The following is a 17,635-nucleotide window of genomic DNA, read 5'->3' on the forward strand; positions in this document are numbered from 1 at the left end:
AAAGTATTAAAGAGGATTAAAATTAGTGAATCTTTAAATCTATTCCAACACAAGTTTCATGGAACTAAAGAAGCACCATGAGTAACTTAAATAATTCTGAACTATTGTTAGTTGTTTAAGCACATAGGATTTATATGCCTATCAAAGTTTTTTTTCCCTTCTCCATCATGCAAATATGCACCTTGTTGGTTTGGTTGTTTTGTGTTGATTTTTGTTTTTTTTTTTTAAACTAAAATACATATATAAAACCTAGATCTGCTCACAAGAGGAATTATTATTTCTGAAGTGATGTTGTGGAGGAAAGCAGCAAAATAAAATTTAGTTGGTTTACTTTGTTGTGTCAAGTGCATGAAATTGAATTGAGGAGCTGTCATTTTCTCACACTGTTTCACATTGTCTCTATAACAGAACTGTTTTATCTTCTAACACTGTAAAATGAACAAAAAATGCTTTCATACTCAGTAGAATATGCTGCAATGAACAAAAAATCCATAAACTGAGAAAGTCATTGCAATCTTCTTGAGAAAAAATGTTCTAATGATGGCATTATAACATGACAACACTTCAAAGTGCTGCAGATTTCTTTTATACTTACCTATTTTGATGTCCACACGCATCTCTAAAAACATTGTCTTGTAGAATGCAAAGTTTGTCAGCAAAAATCACAGAAAATCTCAAAATTCACAATATCACTCACAAACTGCACAGCCTTGTGAATACAGACATTCACAGTTCAGTGATTCAAGGAACAAGCATGTATATGTTCCTTCATAGGACAGTTAAGGCTGGAAAGGACTTTAAGATCATCTAGCTCCAACCCTCCTGCCACGGACAGAGACACCACACGCTAGACCATGTCCACCATGTCCAACCTGACCTTGAACACTGCCAGGGATGGAACATTTCATGCTAAACAAAAAAAACAAGTTTTCAGCTAGATGAAATCAGCAAATTTTCATCAAGACCACTGAAGTTACGTTAGCATACACCCTTCAGATGCTGACAACTTGTGCACTAGCATCTATCTTGTATCACAAAAAACACAGGCAATGGTGAACATTTAAGGCTAACAATTTCTATTATGAGATTCTGGGTTAGCCCTCAGTTTTAACCAGATCAGGTAGAATTTTTCATAGCAAGAGTTCATGTATACTCTGTATTTCATGTTCCCACAGATCATCTTATTTTCCTTTTGGTTTAGGAAGTTTTAGCCAGTGCAAAACTGCGCAGAATTAAAGGGAAAAATAAATTAACCTGCCCAAGTTATGATTAGCTTATAAAGTATTAAAGTAGCTTACTAAATATAATGGTGCCATACTTAAAAATATGAACTTGAAAAATATAATTAGGGCTCATCATGGCTGCAGTCTGGGGACAGGTTTATTAGTTAGCAAACAAAATCTCCCCATATGCTTGATACCAAGTCACACTTTTTCTGCTGGAACTAAGAAGTTAAGCTATAAGCAAAGAAGGAAAATTAAGTCAGAGGAAGAAAGGTGTTACAACAAAGAAAGCTGCATGGCAGCCTATAATATAAGTCCAAAACATGCCTCTTGTGCTGAGATACCACTGCAATACTGATGAAACCACGCAGAGAGAACCCTGCAGCTTTTGGTGGACATTATCTATTCTTGTGACCCACATTTCTTAAGTGTGAAGGTTAGAAAAATGGGCTAAATTCACATAACACTGCAGTTCAAAGGAGCTGTGTTCAGAGAAATTATGTTTTAAAATACTAATTTTTTTCACAAATAATAAGGCCATTGGGATTTCAAGCTTGGCACTGTAAATTAATGGATGCATTCATTAATGTACACAGAATTCCTCAGTGTAAGTGAGAACAACATAGAAAATGTGGAAAAAAGACACATAGGCAGAAAAGACCTTTTCCATATTCAGGGCAGAGTCTGGATAGAGTACTCTATCTAGATCTATGGGGTCAAAAGAGGAAGATGAAAGAGAATAGCAAAGAGTTACTAATTCTCCGGTCCTGTGTCAGGAAAAAGAAAATGAGATCACACAGTCTGAGAAAATAAGACAGGAGAGGAGAAAACTGCAGTTTCAAACACATAAAATTTAGCCATTCCTTTTAACATGCACATTGAAACAGTGCTCATCTGGAAATCTGCCCTTAAGCAGAGCAGCAGAGGGTGCAATTCTTCTCAGGGTCAGAAAAAGTCAATGGAGTGTTCCTATAGCAATGTGCAACTGTCACCGGTCATCTTTTCCCTTTCTAATTCAGCTTGCAGCAATCTTTCTGAAACAAGACATGTATGTGTCATTGGGCTGTTCACAGAACAGAATTATTTGCTCTACCATGCCAGGGCTGGTAACAATCATCCCTTTGCATTCTTCTGCGTATTTCTGCCATTCCAGTTCTTCCCATTGAAGCATGTTGGCAATCTCCTCTTCCGGCACCAGAGCTTTACTGCATCGTAACAAGTAGAGAAGAATCTGATGCATTGATAGTACTTCTTTCCCTCCATCTTAAAAACATAAATAAATACACCACATTTCAGGTATTTACTCTCCTAAAGCACGAGCAAAACAGAAAATATGCAGAACACATGAAATATTTGGATGAGCAAAATGAAATGCAAAATGCTTAAGCAACTTGACAAATATGAAGGCAAATGTTTTATTGATGAATACTGCACATATAAACACTTAGCTAAAACTGGAAGCAGTAACGGTAATGGAAGCAAGAATAACAGTTTCATCATACTGTAAAGCTGAAGTTTCTAACTTGCCTGAAAAAACTTTAAAATGAGTAGGCAGAACAATCAGTTATATTGTCCAGTTACATCTTCCTTTTCACACTTTTATCATTCTTTTTACAACAATAGTTTAAAAAGCCTTTAGGCATTTCTGCAGCTTTTTTAAAGAACACTCAAAATTTTACAGGATACTTCTAGATTCATGAAACAAGTTATCCTTCCATTTTAAGCTCATCTGCAGTGCTTACATTCTGTACCTGTAGTAATGAAGACTAAAGAGCCACATGCCGTCTTCTGTCACTAAATGAACCAAGGGCATGTGAAAACTCCTAAATATTTCTGAAACCCCAGGAAACGTGAACAGCAAACGGTGCTTATAACAAAGGAAGACAGTATAACAAACACCTGACTGGCTCCAGGTAGCCAATTACAGATATGAAAATGCAAACAGGGAAGATGAGTGACAGTCCTGACAGACTGCTACCCACTGACTATTCAAATTCAGTATGTCTGCTCATATGAGTAAAAAGATAGACACATTACTACAGTGCTTTAATTCTGACACACATCTCTCTGACCCCCACCTTCACCAACAGAGTATTAATCTGTAGGTACGGAGGCATCTTGAAGTTTCATCCCCACCAAGCACAAATGTTGATTTCCCTATCCCAGGAAGCAGAAGCAATCTGATACCTGCCCCCGAGTACATTCTCTCTATCACTACATACACAAAAAAAGTAATGGAGGAAAAAGATAGAAGTAAAGACTTATAGCAGTATTGAAGATGATGCCACAGCACAGGGAATTTGACCACAGGCACATAGGAAAAGGCTCACAGAAGTGCTGCATAACGGCTGTGCTGTGTAAGGTGATTTCCTCTACAAGACACACAAGGGAACAAGCACTTCTCTTATTTCAGCTGGGATTACATTGCTATGGTACAGAAAAGATGAAAGGGAATGATATAACTTGGCCTCTCAGAACAATTAACCTCATTCAAACTCCAAGAGGCAATCTTAAATGGGGAAAATATACTCCAAACCTCACTGGAAACAAAAAATACTTCTAAATAGCTACACAGGCAAATTTTTAAATATACAAAGTTTTCCTTCAGATTAAAGAGGGATTCAGTTTACAAGACTATTGTCTTTGTCAACAGCCAGATCATACTATTACACAAGAGGTAGCCCATGTCCACCAATCACACATACAGAAAAAAAAAAAGTGTATCCTTACTGAAGGCCATGTACAGGAAGGGTACAAGTCATTGCAAATAGTGTGCTCAATAGCAGTTAGAGACCTGACCTTTCCTGGGTCAGAACATGCAGTGTTTGGGACCACAGATTTATTATTTTTTTCCTAATTTTCTACTCTCAATCACCATAAAAATCGACAACTATGAATACAATACATCAACTATTCTGCACGGTACACATCTCTGACACTCAGTAAACCTGGTATGATTAGCTTAAAGCTCAGAGCTACCCCAAGGCCTGTCCTAAGTAATCTACATAGAAAACCTGACATCCCAAACCTCTTATTTTCAGACCGCATTAGAAAAATAAGAAAGAAAAGCAAAGGGGATAGGAAAACAGCAATTCATTTTTATCTTTAAATAGACAATTGATGGATGTGTGGAAACCTGTTGTACCATTGCCTCCTTCGATTAGACACAGATAGTGTCTGCAAACATACCTGAAGGAAATAGATTCCCACTCCCTGGAAATTAAAAATATCTAAGGATATCTCAAAAATAATCAATACAAAATGCAAACTTGATTAAAAAGAAACCTGCCATAAATACGCTGAAAGGCAACTATATATGCAGCAATATTAAAAAAAAAAAAAAGAAGACATTTTTATAAAGAGTTAGAAGGCTGGGAACTTAAAGTGAAAGCACACAGAAATATATGCTATAGAGACTCATCTCTCTCTACAACAATCCAAAAGCACAAAAAAAAGCCGACTTCTAAACTAAACTAAAATAAATCCTAGTATAAAACCCCCAAACTAACAGGAAAACACCCTCAAGCTACACAAACCAGGCAGGTCAAACTTGCTCTCATTTTGTGATGAGGTCAAGTTAATCAGCCACATGTGGCTTGATGGCTTATTTCGTAAATTGCTTCAGCAAAAGCAAATCAATGTTTGCTAGCAAGCCCCAGAGCTCTGCTTCTGATTGAACAGTGTTGTGTATCCAGGAAGCAACAACAATTAGAAATATAGTCATCTAGCCATCAGTACTCTCCACAGTAATGAGCCAAACCTCATTTAGCTGCAGCAATAATTAATATCTCAACTAAGTTTCAAAGCCCAGAGCAGAGAGCACCTCCAGGCCACAGTCCTCTTGACAAAGACTGTTCCATGTCTCATCTGCTCCCTCAGTCCAGTAGATGAAATGCATCCTCTTGCCCACACAACACTTACGGTGCAATCATTGGCAAGATCTCAGCAGGACACATTTTCAATGGAGCCATGACATTTGTATCAACTGAATGACTGCCCTAGTATCTCAGGGACATGTTAAACGCCTGCGTTAGCTGTTCACTCAAAATAAACATAATGCTCCACGCTAAAGTTTGTCCTTGGCTGGCAGGCTAAGGTTGGAATTGCACTGAATGGTGTTTTTATGTCTTTCACCATTTGCTTCAAAGTTTCAGTTTGCATCAAGAAAGAAACAAACAGAACAACATGTGCTCAGGAATGCCAGTCATGCTGACCCTCAAAATTGCACATCAAGAATTTTTATAGAATCTCATGGTACCCTGAAGAGCAGAGGGGACATGAAAATCAGTTTCACATGGGACATTAGGTAATAGCACTCCTTGAATGCCACAACTCCATCACAAGGCAAGACAAGGATGACTCAGCACTGCCTAAACTCACCATGACAAGAGACAAAAGCTGAGACTTGGCCTGCTTGCCTGATCCTAGTTCTGAGTAAGCTATCCACACTGCCAGCAAGCACTACAGACCTGAGGTGAAAGCACCATATCTCTATACTGACTGAACTGTTTACAGTAAGTCCGTTTTTTTTTCTGAGGAGTGGGGAGGGGGGATGTGCTTTTGGGGGCATTTGTGGTTTGGTTTTCCTTTTTTTTTGTTTTGTTTAGTTTTAGATCTAATTACCATAAAGCTACATAATGCAAACATTACCTGGAAGAAATCTCACAAATCGCGGCATGAAGTGAAATCTGGGACAGGAAACAGAATCATTTTCAAGTAAAGGACCTTAAATATGAAAAAAAAAAAAGAATATTTATGAAAAATAAAATATTTGCAAAAGAAGAAAAAGAATGCAAGCCTGCCACAAACAGAATCAGTAAATGGTGATTACATTTGATAGGGCTGCATCTCAATGAGAAAAATAACAAAATGCACAGTAGAGAGGAACAGAATAACAACTTCTAGTGAAAGCTTTTACATGCACAATTTCAAAGAAAGCTACAATAACTTTAAAAAGAATCTAACAAAAACACAGTAATTTTAATTAAAACAGTGATAAAAGCTGTTTTATATAATTTGCTTAAGCTTTACAGACACTAGCACTAGTTTATTAGTCCCTCCCTATTTCTGGGGTGTTTTTTGGTTACAGTAACAAAAGATAAAATAATAAGGAAATTTGCATGATGTTATGACGGTTTTTTCATTTCCTATTTCATCACACAAAGCTTTTCATGAAAAGAAAAACAAAACCAGTAAATACCTGGTGTTAAAAAAGAAAGAATAATCAGAACCAATGATATAAAAGACAACACTGATATTAGTAGCCTTTGGTTTGATACACAAAATGTTACCCATATGCTGCTCAGTTTAACTGCACTAAGTGCAGAGTTCAACTCCCTAGACAAAGTCAAGACACCAAAACACAGCTACAGATTCTGAAATGAAATTCCTTTGATACTCTGTTTTCTTTCAGACCAAGGGAAGTATCATCCCTGAAGTTCCTTTGTTGCAGTCTTCACAGAAACATGTATTTTCATCTTGTCAAAACCATTCAGCTATAATGACATGTTAGCCCTCTACAGCTGTCTATGACACTGCCTTGTATGTTGACTGTAGAGAAATAGCATACACGTAACTTGTTAGCTCGTAAAACCAGAGAGAATAGTCTGCCTGACACCTTAACTTTCAAAAGACCATGCACACGATACTATGCAATATTAACACACAGTATTTACTGTTTGATTAAAAGTATCAGGTTTGGATTAAGAAAGAAATTTAGTTTATATGCAAGAATACAGTGTTAAGTTTGCGTATTTTAATTGCTCCAGTCCACATTAATGAACTCCAAAAAGTTTTTATCTTCTTGGGGAAGGGTACGTTTGTCCCTCTGTTATAAAACAGCATATGACTTTGTTCTTTTGAGGACTCTCCACTTTTTTTCTTTTTATGCCAAAGAGCCTAATAAAACAATCAAATTTACAACGGCTACAATCAATTGGCATTTGGGTATGTTGGTTTGTTGCGTTTTTTCCCCTAAATAAGTTACCGTTAAGATTCCAGTCATACAGCTCCAAAATATCTTTGAATAGATATGAAGAGAACAGCTCAAGACCTCTCACACAAAAATTCTGGGAAAAGAAATAAAAAAGAATTATATAATACTACAATACATACAGTGCCACCCACATATGACATGAAATAATAAATAAAATTAAATGAAAAAAAACCAAAACAAACCAACCAAAAAAACCCAGCGTCTTCATATTTGCCAACCACTAGACACTGGGCTTTGGAAACAATACTGACATATCTGTAATAATCTACTGCAACATAACACAGTGGTTTCTTCAGAAACCACTGTAATTAAGACTCTTTATTCAATGTTCAAATCAACATGGTATAGGCAGGGGGGTGATTCTCATCAAGTGGGGAAGCAGCTCCTCCAAAGCAAGGGGCTTTCATTCAGCAATGAAGGAATTTAAGAAGCTTTCCTGAACAACAACAAAATCAGGATATAAATTCTACATGTATCATACCGGCCACAAATTCCACACCCCAAACACAACTTCCTTTGGAAGTAATTATTAATAAAGACAGTCTGCAAATAACACTGCAGCCAACTGCTGTAGCCGTTTAAGTTCAAAAAATGTCCTATTTTCTATTTTGCTTGGTGGCCATTTATTGTTTTAGAACAAGATTTGGAGACAACACAGTAGATTCACTAACAAGAAATTAATTGCTTTGATCACATTAATCTTGCTGAGGAATTTTAGGGCTCCCGCATCCATTAAGATGCTGTTGAGTCACAAAAAAAAAAAAAAAAAAAAAGAAGGAACTAGAAAAAGAAATGTAAGTGTATGTGACTAAATTAAACACTGATCCTATCTTTGTAGTTAATATGCAGGGGTTTTTCTGTGCCTACATATGCTGTTCCACTGCAACAATTTACTTCACAAAGTGGTTTCACCAGGGATTAATTTCTATTATTAACTGCATGGGCTTTGTTTGTATCCACAGGAAATTTGTTTTGGTAACAACTTATATTAAGTACTGATAAGCAATCTTCAGACCTTCAAACTTATCATTAAGTTTCAGCTCTGCCATTGACTTATGTGGTCCTGGCAAGGAAGTACTTCCATTTGCCTTATTTTTGTCATCTGTAAGAGAAGGATAATGCCTAACTCAGTAGTACAGATAAGAGTATCTGATATATATATTGTATACAACTTAAATGAAAAGAAACTATGGATATAAGCACTTCCTACTATTTGATTTTAATATGTAATAGAGTAGGGCCAGAAAAACGACCAGAGAGGTGAAGCACCTCTCCTATGAGGAAAACCTGACTGAGCTCGGGTTGTTTGACCTGAAGAAAAGTAGGCTCCAGGGAGACCTTACTGCAGCCTTTCATTTCTTAAAAGGGGTCTATAAGAGATGGGGAGATACTTTTCAGTGGGACCTGCTGTAATAGGATGAGGGGTGATGGTTTTAAACTAAAAGAGGGGATAAGGCTGGACGCGAGGAAAAAATTTTTCACAATGAGGGTGGTAAAATACCAGCACAGGTTGTGCAGAGAGGTGGCAAATGCGCCATCCCTGGAGACATTCAAGACCAGGCTGGATGTGGTTCTGGGCAACCTTACCTAGTTGAAGATGTCCCTGCTCATTGCAGGAGGGCTGGACTAGAGGACCTTTGAAGGTCCCTTCCAAACCAATCTATTCTATGATTCTATAATATTAATATATTAATAGTCTAGGTAGATGGAGTACCTGTGAGTGCAAGTTCCTATTCAGCTATTCACTTAGATCACAGCCCATCTCTTAGAGACTTCACAGGGTGGGATTCTAAAGAGTTTAATCCATTAAGCATATCAACAACTCATAACCCACCCTGACTTTTTGACTAATTATCCTTCTTACCTCAGGCATCATCTCCTCAATGAAATGAATTGTATAGTCAATGTTAAATCTGATTACTTTACATAGTGGAATCTGAAAGGAAAATGAAATAGCATGAAAAACTATACAGCATAAAATGTATAGTTAATACAATTTTGTATGCAGGGGTATTACTGTCTAGTGAAAAGGGCACTAAAACAGCTGCTCTGGGGAATCATGCAAAGATGGGGGAACACAAGCTCATAAAAGAGAAGTAACAGCTCTAACCGCTACTTCTGTAGTAACACAGGGCTGACAGGAGGGATGGTAAAGGAAGATTAAATAATGCCATCTACTGGAGATAAAATTTTCTTTAGAAGAAAAAGCGTAGCTTAGGAAACCCGTATCTTCTCTCACTTGTATATTTGGAAGTGAATTTATTGTTGGTGACATATGTCAGATTGATACAGTGACCTGAAGGCAAGGTGTTTTTAGCACACTGCCAATTCTGTTAGCTATACTGTCTTAAAAAAAACAGCTTTAAGTCATAGCAGCACAATGTAAGAACTTCAGAATAAATCTATAGCTTTACACTAATTTCATCAGATAAATATTCTCAGAAGTTCACTCAACTAACTAGCAAGACAACCATTTAATTCCTTTCTTTTCTCCTCAGAAAAAAGGTGCCTTCATTTGCAAAGCCCACATACTGCTGAAGGTGTGTATGTTTGTTTAAATGGCATGTTTTAACACAAAAAGGCTAAATTTCTAATAGACTACAGAAATGTCTCTCAAACAGTAGGTTTTATATTGCCAATAATCATCTCAGGACACCAAGAGATTCCTTCCAAAGGGCTCTATACACGTTAGTAACCGGAACTGACAGCATTGCTTTCTATTCCAACTCTGTAAAAATGATGCTTATCACTTCCCCAATTTGGAATGAGAAAAAACACACATGTACTTTACAGTAAGAGTAAGCTCAATGGCTTCACTATTTGTGTCAGACGAGAAAAGTCTTCTTTGTTCTCTGTGTATTAAAAATTGCCATACTTCTCTGCCTTCCTGTCACGCAGTAAGCACACAGATATAAAGTGTTCTCTCTGTCCTCTAAATGGGAGTAAGCCAAAACTGTTCATTTTCAACCATTTGCAAAGTGAAAATGTAAAGCCTTGAGACAAATCTGCCTTGAATCCCAAGGCTGAGTTACTGCTACTGGGCAGGAATGCTTCACACTGCCATGCCAGAGGCTGAATTCCACCCTCTCCATGACTTCCTGTCAATGAGAGACCCTTCCCCTGCTCACCAAAAGTAAACTGCTGCCATATACACTATGTAAGCAAACTTTCAGGGAAAAAAATATTTTCTTCTCAATGCCTCTCAGTTCAAGTATTCTTACTTCCCAGTCCTGTACTGATAGCCATTTTTGTACCAGGTTTTGGCAGTGGTGCTGTAGCTAGTAAGAGGAATAAAACTAAAAGAAACAAAGAAACATTATGGCATCTGAAAAAACAGTTTTTGAAGCATTAAGATAACAAAAAATCTTCAAGTGTACAGAAATTAAGCACTTGCATATTTTTCATTCAGATATCGCTAACAGCTTTTATTGGAAAAGGGCAGTCAGATACCAATCATGTCCTTTTCTTCTTATATTTCCTTCCTTTCAAAATGAAACTAACTGCCTTTAAAAACTTGAGACTCATTAGCACAAATGTCTTTACCCTGTCTACAGTGCTGGAAAGATGTTTGTAACACACATTGTTTTAGAGAAGTTCTACTTCAGGGCACAAAAAGATTACCTTCCAAACAAATCCCACATATATAGTAATGAACATACTTACGTTTGTTAGTGGGGCATGTGCAAACATTGAGAACCCTTCAAAGATATATTCATGGTCATCATACTCAATAACAGTAGGCCTGTCTGTCTTAAAAAAGCAAACAAAACCACCACAGAGTAAGCAAGAAGCAGTACTACTCCCATCACTGAAAACAAAATTAGAGTCCTAGTTAGAATTATTTATTGAGTACTTACTAAGAAGTTTGTGGGAGGTGACACAGTAATTCGATAGTGGTATAGTCTTCCAGCATTGTTGGTCATGGGGCGACATGGTTTAATGGGCTTAAAGAAAGAGATAAATAGAATTATGTGCAGAGTCAAGGCAAATTTAGATTAAAAGAGAGAATAAAGCATTTATAATAACCATGAAACAGGCATTAAGAAAAATTAAATAAAATATAAAATCTGTGAAGATTAGAAATATAAAAAATAAAATCTGGGAAGAAGGAAAGCGAGGCCTTATCTGTATTTTCACTTTCATAAATATTTTTAAAGCTATTCAAAAGGAAAAAAAAAAGTGAAAAACTGCTTTAATTTTTTCCTTTTCCATTTGACTCAATCTTTCTTACACACAGCAGTTAGTTGCTTACATACCATGATAATTTCCTCTTTTATATAGATCTGTTTCAGGAAATGGATTTTAAAAGCTTACAAAAAGGAACCTGGACCTCACATAAGAAGATCTCAATGTCATCAAGACAGACAAATATCAGCTCATCTGCCTGGGGCAAATATGGGTCCTGAAGAGAACAATTATCACCACAGAGACAGCTCTGGTAACCCCAGTCTGTCAGCCTGAGAGATTCAAAGGCAGCCAGCCCTCTGTGCAAACTGACACACCAAACGCCTGGAAGTTGTGTTTTCTTCCAGGTTCTGAAACATCCAGTTTAAAGACCTAAAATTCCTCAGCAATCAGACAGAAAGTTTCTCATGTGGCATATATCCAATTTGCTGCAGTTTAGAGGCTAACAACAGCCTGTTCAGAATACATCTCTCTGCATGAGGAAAAAAAAAATAAAAAAAAAAAATCACTGCAGCAAATGGGTACTACTCCAAACAGTATTACAAAAGTTGGCCTGATTGTGATGGCAAGATAGTGACATGCAGCAATGTGCACTTTGCATAACCCATCCAGCAAGGAGGCTAATTACTCTGGCTGTTCAGCTCCAAATTAAGCTTCTCACTGCTGCAAAAAGACAGTTACAAACCAGCCAGTTTGAAGCTAAGCAGTTTTATCTACAGGACACTCTAAAACTAGTATATCCTGAGGTTTCAGATAATCTCCTCAGAAAATTTCCCAACTGGCTGTGCTTCAGGGAGCAGCTGCCTTCATGCAGCAAGTTTTATATATCAGTTTTCTCCTCCTAAATTTTCTCCCTTCTTCTTTACAAAAAACACACTACAGACAATGTGGGGAGGAACTGATCCTGAACTGGTGTGATTAATAAGCTTCAAACCAAAGCCAATTTTCTGAACTGGAATAATTCACAGAAGCATTCATAAATCCTTAACTGCAGAGAAATAAAAGAATGTTTCAGTAAATATAAGTGAAAAGGCATACTGAAAAATAAAGTTATTCAAGAAAAATTACATGGGTAAATTGTAAACCCTACATATTAATGTCCTCAAATCCTTTCACCAGAACAAACTTTTTTTTTTTTTAGAATAACAAAGCTTGAGGTCATCCAAGCACCGTTTTTATTTCCAAAAATGTTACTCATCATAAAGCATACTCTGTACAAATGAATATTTCTAAGGAAAATACTCCAACACCATTTTTCAAAACCCTTGAACTAAATAAATGCAGGCAAAAGTTTTCCATCGTTTTCAGCTGGATTTCATTACCAGCACTGAATTTTAAATATGAGGTTATATAACTAAATGATTTAAAGTCACACAGGATTTTTTACTCAGCCTGTAAATCATGTGAAAAAAAAAAACTTAAATCAACCCAAGTATGGGTTTACAGCTGTAAGTTTGTATTCATAATTGCAATTCTCAGAATTACTTACCTCTTCACCAGGATAAATGCCATGTCTTATTCCTGTTCGCCGGGCTTTAGCACTGCACTTGCACAAAGGACCATCATTCATCTGTCAAAACCAAAATAGGATTTTGTTTTATTGAAAAATGGGTTTGGAAAAGTATGTTAGTTTTAATGCCTGGAGTGCTGATGCTTCTAAAAGCCTGTCATGCTTAGATTAAGTGGATGTTCTTAAGCCAATAAAATTTAAAACAGTATAGACTAGTGTAAGAAAACTGCACAATAGCACTCAACTTCACCACTCTTTCCAGAAGCACAAGACGGAAAAACACTCTCAGCAGAACTGTACCACTCTACTATCATATACATCTTTTTCATTTTTTATACATACAAATAGCACACTGTCTGCCTAAAATAAAATTCAGGCCCTAAACAGGCACATGCAAATATTTAACTGCTGAAATCTCCATGTTCAAATAATTCCACTAAGTTCACTGAAATCCCATCCCTGACTAACCCCTCTGCCATGTGTTAAGGCTATCACCCAAGGTATCCAAAGCAGACCATTTGAGGGTTTTCACTTGGTACTTTAAAGAGCTAATGGGAACACTTCAAATCCATCCTGTGAACAGATCAGTCAAAAAAAAAAAGGGGGGGGGGGGAGAAGGGGAGAAATACTCTTCAGTATTCAGCATGGGTGCATGAAGTAGCTATACTGAAAAGGGCCATTGCACACGGTATAAAGCTATTGTCTTTCTTTTCACTTTCCTGACCAGGTTCAATGCAGACTATCAATTACTGCAATACGCTAAAGCTTTCTGCTCTTAACATCACACCCATTGAAGAAACCCAGAACCAAACCAGAGAAACAAATTAAGTTCCCAACCCCAGGCTTTAACAGAGTTTTCCAAAGCTTGAATCCAAGAATTGAAATATATTCTTAGACTCAGGGAAAAAAAAACAACCACCCTGCAATGCGATACAAAAAGCAAAACTTTCCATGCTATTACAAGCTCTCTGAAAATGTAAACAGCGTCAGTAGTGGGGCTAAACATCATGATCACACAATAAATATAATGTGAAGATATCTCAGAAAGCAAAAAACCACCAAACTGCTGTTAATGTAGTTGTTAGCTGGGAGAGGGACACAACTTTTTACTTTTTATGTTACTTCTCTGAATATTCATCTCAATTTAATTTCTTCAGACTGGCACAAAGCATATGTACAAAGGAACTTAAGAAGTAGGGCACTTCACGACTCCTTTGGGAACTTAGTCATGCAATCTTAACAACAGAGTGACATGAGAGCTTTTCGTTCATATAGTTTCTGGTTTTGTTTTTTTTTCCCCTCCACATTCTGAGACCCTGAAGAAAAGTACAGGCTCAATGAAACTGATTCATGCTCATAGATAAAAGCATGCTTCCTCACTGTCTTATGCAGCCATAAAACAGAAGAGTTAAAAAATGCAATGTCAAATTGCTCTTCATTCCCCCCAAAATATCAGCTGAGGCTAACAAAATAATAATCACGTATTATTTTAAAATCTCACCCTTAATTCTTAGAACACTTCAGCAGTAACACTGCCTCTGTTTATATTAAAAGAGCAAACCAAAATAGAGATGTGAAGTACCTGTAGAAGCCCAGGACATGAGAAGCAAGTCAGACACCTATCTATCGTGTCCCTAATGACACTGCTCTTGGAAAAGAATCGCAGAAGAGCAATCATGAAATAATGATAAAATAATGTTGAAAGATCACAATTTTACACAGGCAATGACTTCTTTCTCTGACCAACAGGACAACACAAACAAGCACATAACGCAAGAAAAGGGCCACTGCAATGACATTGACTTTAGCAATTTATTTTCTGGCAACTGCTAGCACTGCTGGAGAGTGTTCGAAGTAATAAACACACTACTCAGATTAAAGGGTTGGGAAGATCTGTCCTAAAAAGCTGGTTTGATGTCAAAAGGTGTACTTGTATGTACTAGTGTGCACAGCAATCATTCCTGTTTTCTGTAGTGATAGTTAGAAAGCATTTTGGCATACCAGATAAATATCTAGGATAACTTCGAATGCTTTCAAATAAAACCTACTCAGAAGTAGTACAGCACTGATAAGCTCACCATGTTCAGATTTCATTCCCATTGAGAAAGATGAAGAGTCAATCTCAAGGAAGTTTTGGGAAAGAAAGTTTTTCAGTAGGAAACTCATAAACCATGCATTCTTGAAACTACTCATCCTACAGTTATTCCACTTCTTTTTATTTAGCTAATATTCTTGACTAGAATATTACTTTGAAGTGTGCCCAAGAGCTACACATTTTTTTCAGTTAAATATCTAAGCAGTTCATTTATTTTGCTTTCCATATAAATAAAAACAGCTAGCAGTGCTCAAAGTATTATTTTTTTTAACTAGAAGGATAAATATGAGTCTGTAATAGAATATTCAACAGACCTTTGAATTACCACAGTGGCAATAAGCATCACAGTATGTTTTCGCATTATGATTTGTTGCATGCTAAACTCATGCATCAAACAAAATGCCAGAAAAATAAATTTACTGAGATGCCATGTGACAATGAGTTAGAATTTTTAAGAAAGATGAAGATGGCAAATTTGCAAACAAAAACTAGTCTTCTGTGCAATGTATACATTCAAAACAGCACTTCATGAGCTTAGCAATTACATTTAATGAAAACTATAATCTCCATGCAATTACAAAAGAACCACTAGACAAGAAATTGGAAGCATTAACTGCATATTTAAAACATTATTTATCATTATGAGCTGAGAGCTTTTCGGTGGAAAATTTGTAAAGGAGGTAAACATGTTGTGTTTGCTTCATCCCAGAGTTCATCTGTGTACCTTTATTTCAGGGCTATGAGGACAGCATTAGTACACTGTTAGCAATTCAGGTTTTATTAACACTGTCAGACATGATTACAGTGCAATAATCCCCAGGATTCATGATCTGGAACCACAGTCTTGAAATCAAAAAGCAAAGTGCTTTGAAGAAGAAGATCAGAGAGAAAAGGGAAAAGGGGGGTAAAAAAATGCATACTGAAATAGATGTCACTCAGCATGTTTGACAACAATGCAGTATTTTCAGTCTTCAGGGGAAAATGACTTACAAGTACACAGTACTTTTTTCCTCTCACTATACCTGTCCTGGATCATTGTACCACAGTTCTTCATGGAGACGATCAGGGTGTGCTTTTTTACGCTTAATTTCTCCAATGACGTCAAAAACATCTGAATCTGAACTGCTAGAACAGCTGCTGTCATCTTCAGAGTCACAGTCTGACTCACTGGAGCTTTCTAATTCACACAGGAAAAATAAAGTCAGCTGAAAAACACCAGCAGGCACTCTCTTTTCCAATAGTAATTCATTCTCTAACATGACATAGCTAACTGTGGCATTCTGAAAGTTACTAAAAAAAGGAGGGACAGTAATTGTAATTTTAATTAAAAATGACAGCAAATGCTATGGATATTAAATGCTCATAACAACTGCGCCACCTGTTTGCACACATGAGAGAAGAATACACATAATGTCATTAGCATGACTGAACAGAACCTCTTAATAGTCAGTTGTTTGCTATGAGCAAAGTTCTTATATGTAGTTTCATTTTACCTAAATGAAAAAACCTGCCTGTTGCTAGGTACTGTCTTGTTTTGAAACAGCACATACGTACAGACTATAGAACATGTACTGTTAGACTCATTTTTCAAAATCAGTTATTTCTAATAAATCCATTATCACATATTAGAAATCAGAGACGTGGAAAAAAAAAAAACAATAAAACCAACAACCAAACTTTAACTACTAGCTGACTTGAAGTCAGTCACAAGATTTTCGGAAGCCTTGTTCTTTGAGTTTTCCTCCCTACTTACTTTTTTTAAAAGATATTTGTATTAACTGAAGGAACAGGTGGTCTTAAACTGGTTATAATGTCTCCTTTGTGGTATTATCAAAGTAGTAAGTGTCTGGACTTAAAAAAAGAACACCCAGACCCTGACCTCACATATCTCTAACCTCCTGTGCTACATACAAGTGACTCCCTTTCTTACGCATGTAATGTCACTCATTTCCATGGATCCCCTCAGCTCCAATTTAAATGCCTTCATAGCCATGACATATACCATGATGCAACTAAGGTTTATTTCTGGAAGGGAGCAACATTTCTTCCATTTTTAAGTTTTGACTTAAGAGGGATAAAAAGCACTGTTCTCTTAAGTTTTGACTTAAAAGAAAAAAACTGCCAGTGCTTTGAAATACTGTGAAATTATGGTTAAAAATATGTGTATTTATTGAATACAAGAGAAGGAGAGAGACAATGAGAAAACATTACTAGTAAAATGTTTCTTTTTTTTTTTTAAATAAATCAAGATATATTTTATACAGTCCATAATTCAGCCTAAAGTGTTATTAAAATACACACTTGGCTTGGCACTATGGTTTACATAGGTCATATATGCTCAGTTGAAATCAAGTTTCATCTAGATGTGCTACAAATGTTCACAAACACTTGAGTCTTAAAAGCTCTCTGATAACCATTAATCGGTTATACAAGTCTAATTTTAGGTGCAAAAGGAGTGTGGGACCTATGACAGTCTGCTGGAGTTCTGAAAAACCAGTCCAGAACTGCTGGATTTCATGCATTGAAATCAGCTTTTCATGACATAAAAGTGCTCTTGGACTGCACTGCTATCTCACTACAATACACAATTATGGCTAACAAAGGCAGAACAGAGACAGAATTTACTT

The 17,635-nt window shown here is 36.6% G+C and overlaps 1 protein-coding gene across 3 annotated transcripts in view; it reads right to left on the bottom strand.

Annotated features, from left to right (window-relative positions):
* DROSHA (drosha ribonuclease III) overlaps positions 1–17,635 on the bottom strand; it is a 71,804-nt gene that overhangs the window by 45,386 nt on the left and 8,783 nt on the right. For all 3 annotated transcript variants that reach the window (XR_009964582.1, XR_009964583.1, XM_062617693.1), the window contains exons 6-13: positions 16,031–16,185; positions 12,893–12,973; positions 11,076–11,162; positions 10,882–10,968; positions 9,083–9,154; positions 7,210–7,291; positions 5,874–5,948; positions 2,317–2,486 (exon numbers count right to left, since the gene is read on the bottom strand). Coding sequence is in view for 1 of the 3 variants with exons in the window: in XM_062617693.1 (XP_062473677.1) it covers positions 2,317–2,486; positions 5,874–5,948; positions 7,210–7,291; positions 9,083–9,154; positions 10,882–10,968; positions 11,076–11,162; positions 12,893–12,973; positions 16,031–16,185 (809 nt within the window). In the remaining 2 variants the exon portion in view is untranslated. The remainder of the gene's footprint in view (positions 1–2,316; positions 2,487–5,873; positions 5,949–7,209; positions 7,292–9,082; positions 9,155–10,881; positions 10,969–11,075; positions 11,163–12,892; positions 12,974–16,030; positions 16,186–17,635) is intronic.

Source organism: Pezoporus occidentalis, unplaced genomic scaffold (assembly GCF_034315485.1).
Source record: "Pezoporus occidentalis ecotype Australia unplaced genomic scaffold, CSIRO_AGI_Poc_V1 ctg2, whole genome shotgun sequence".
Taxonomy (NCBI): Eukaryota; Metazoa; Chordata; class Aves; order Psittaciformes; family Psittacidae; genus Pezoporus; species Pezoporus occidentalis.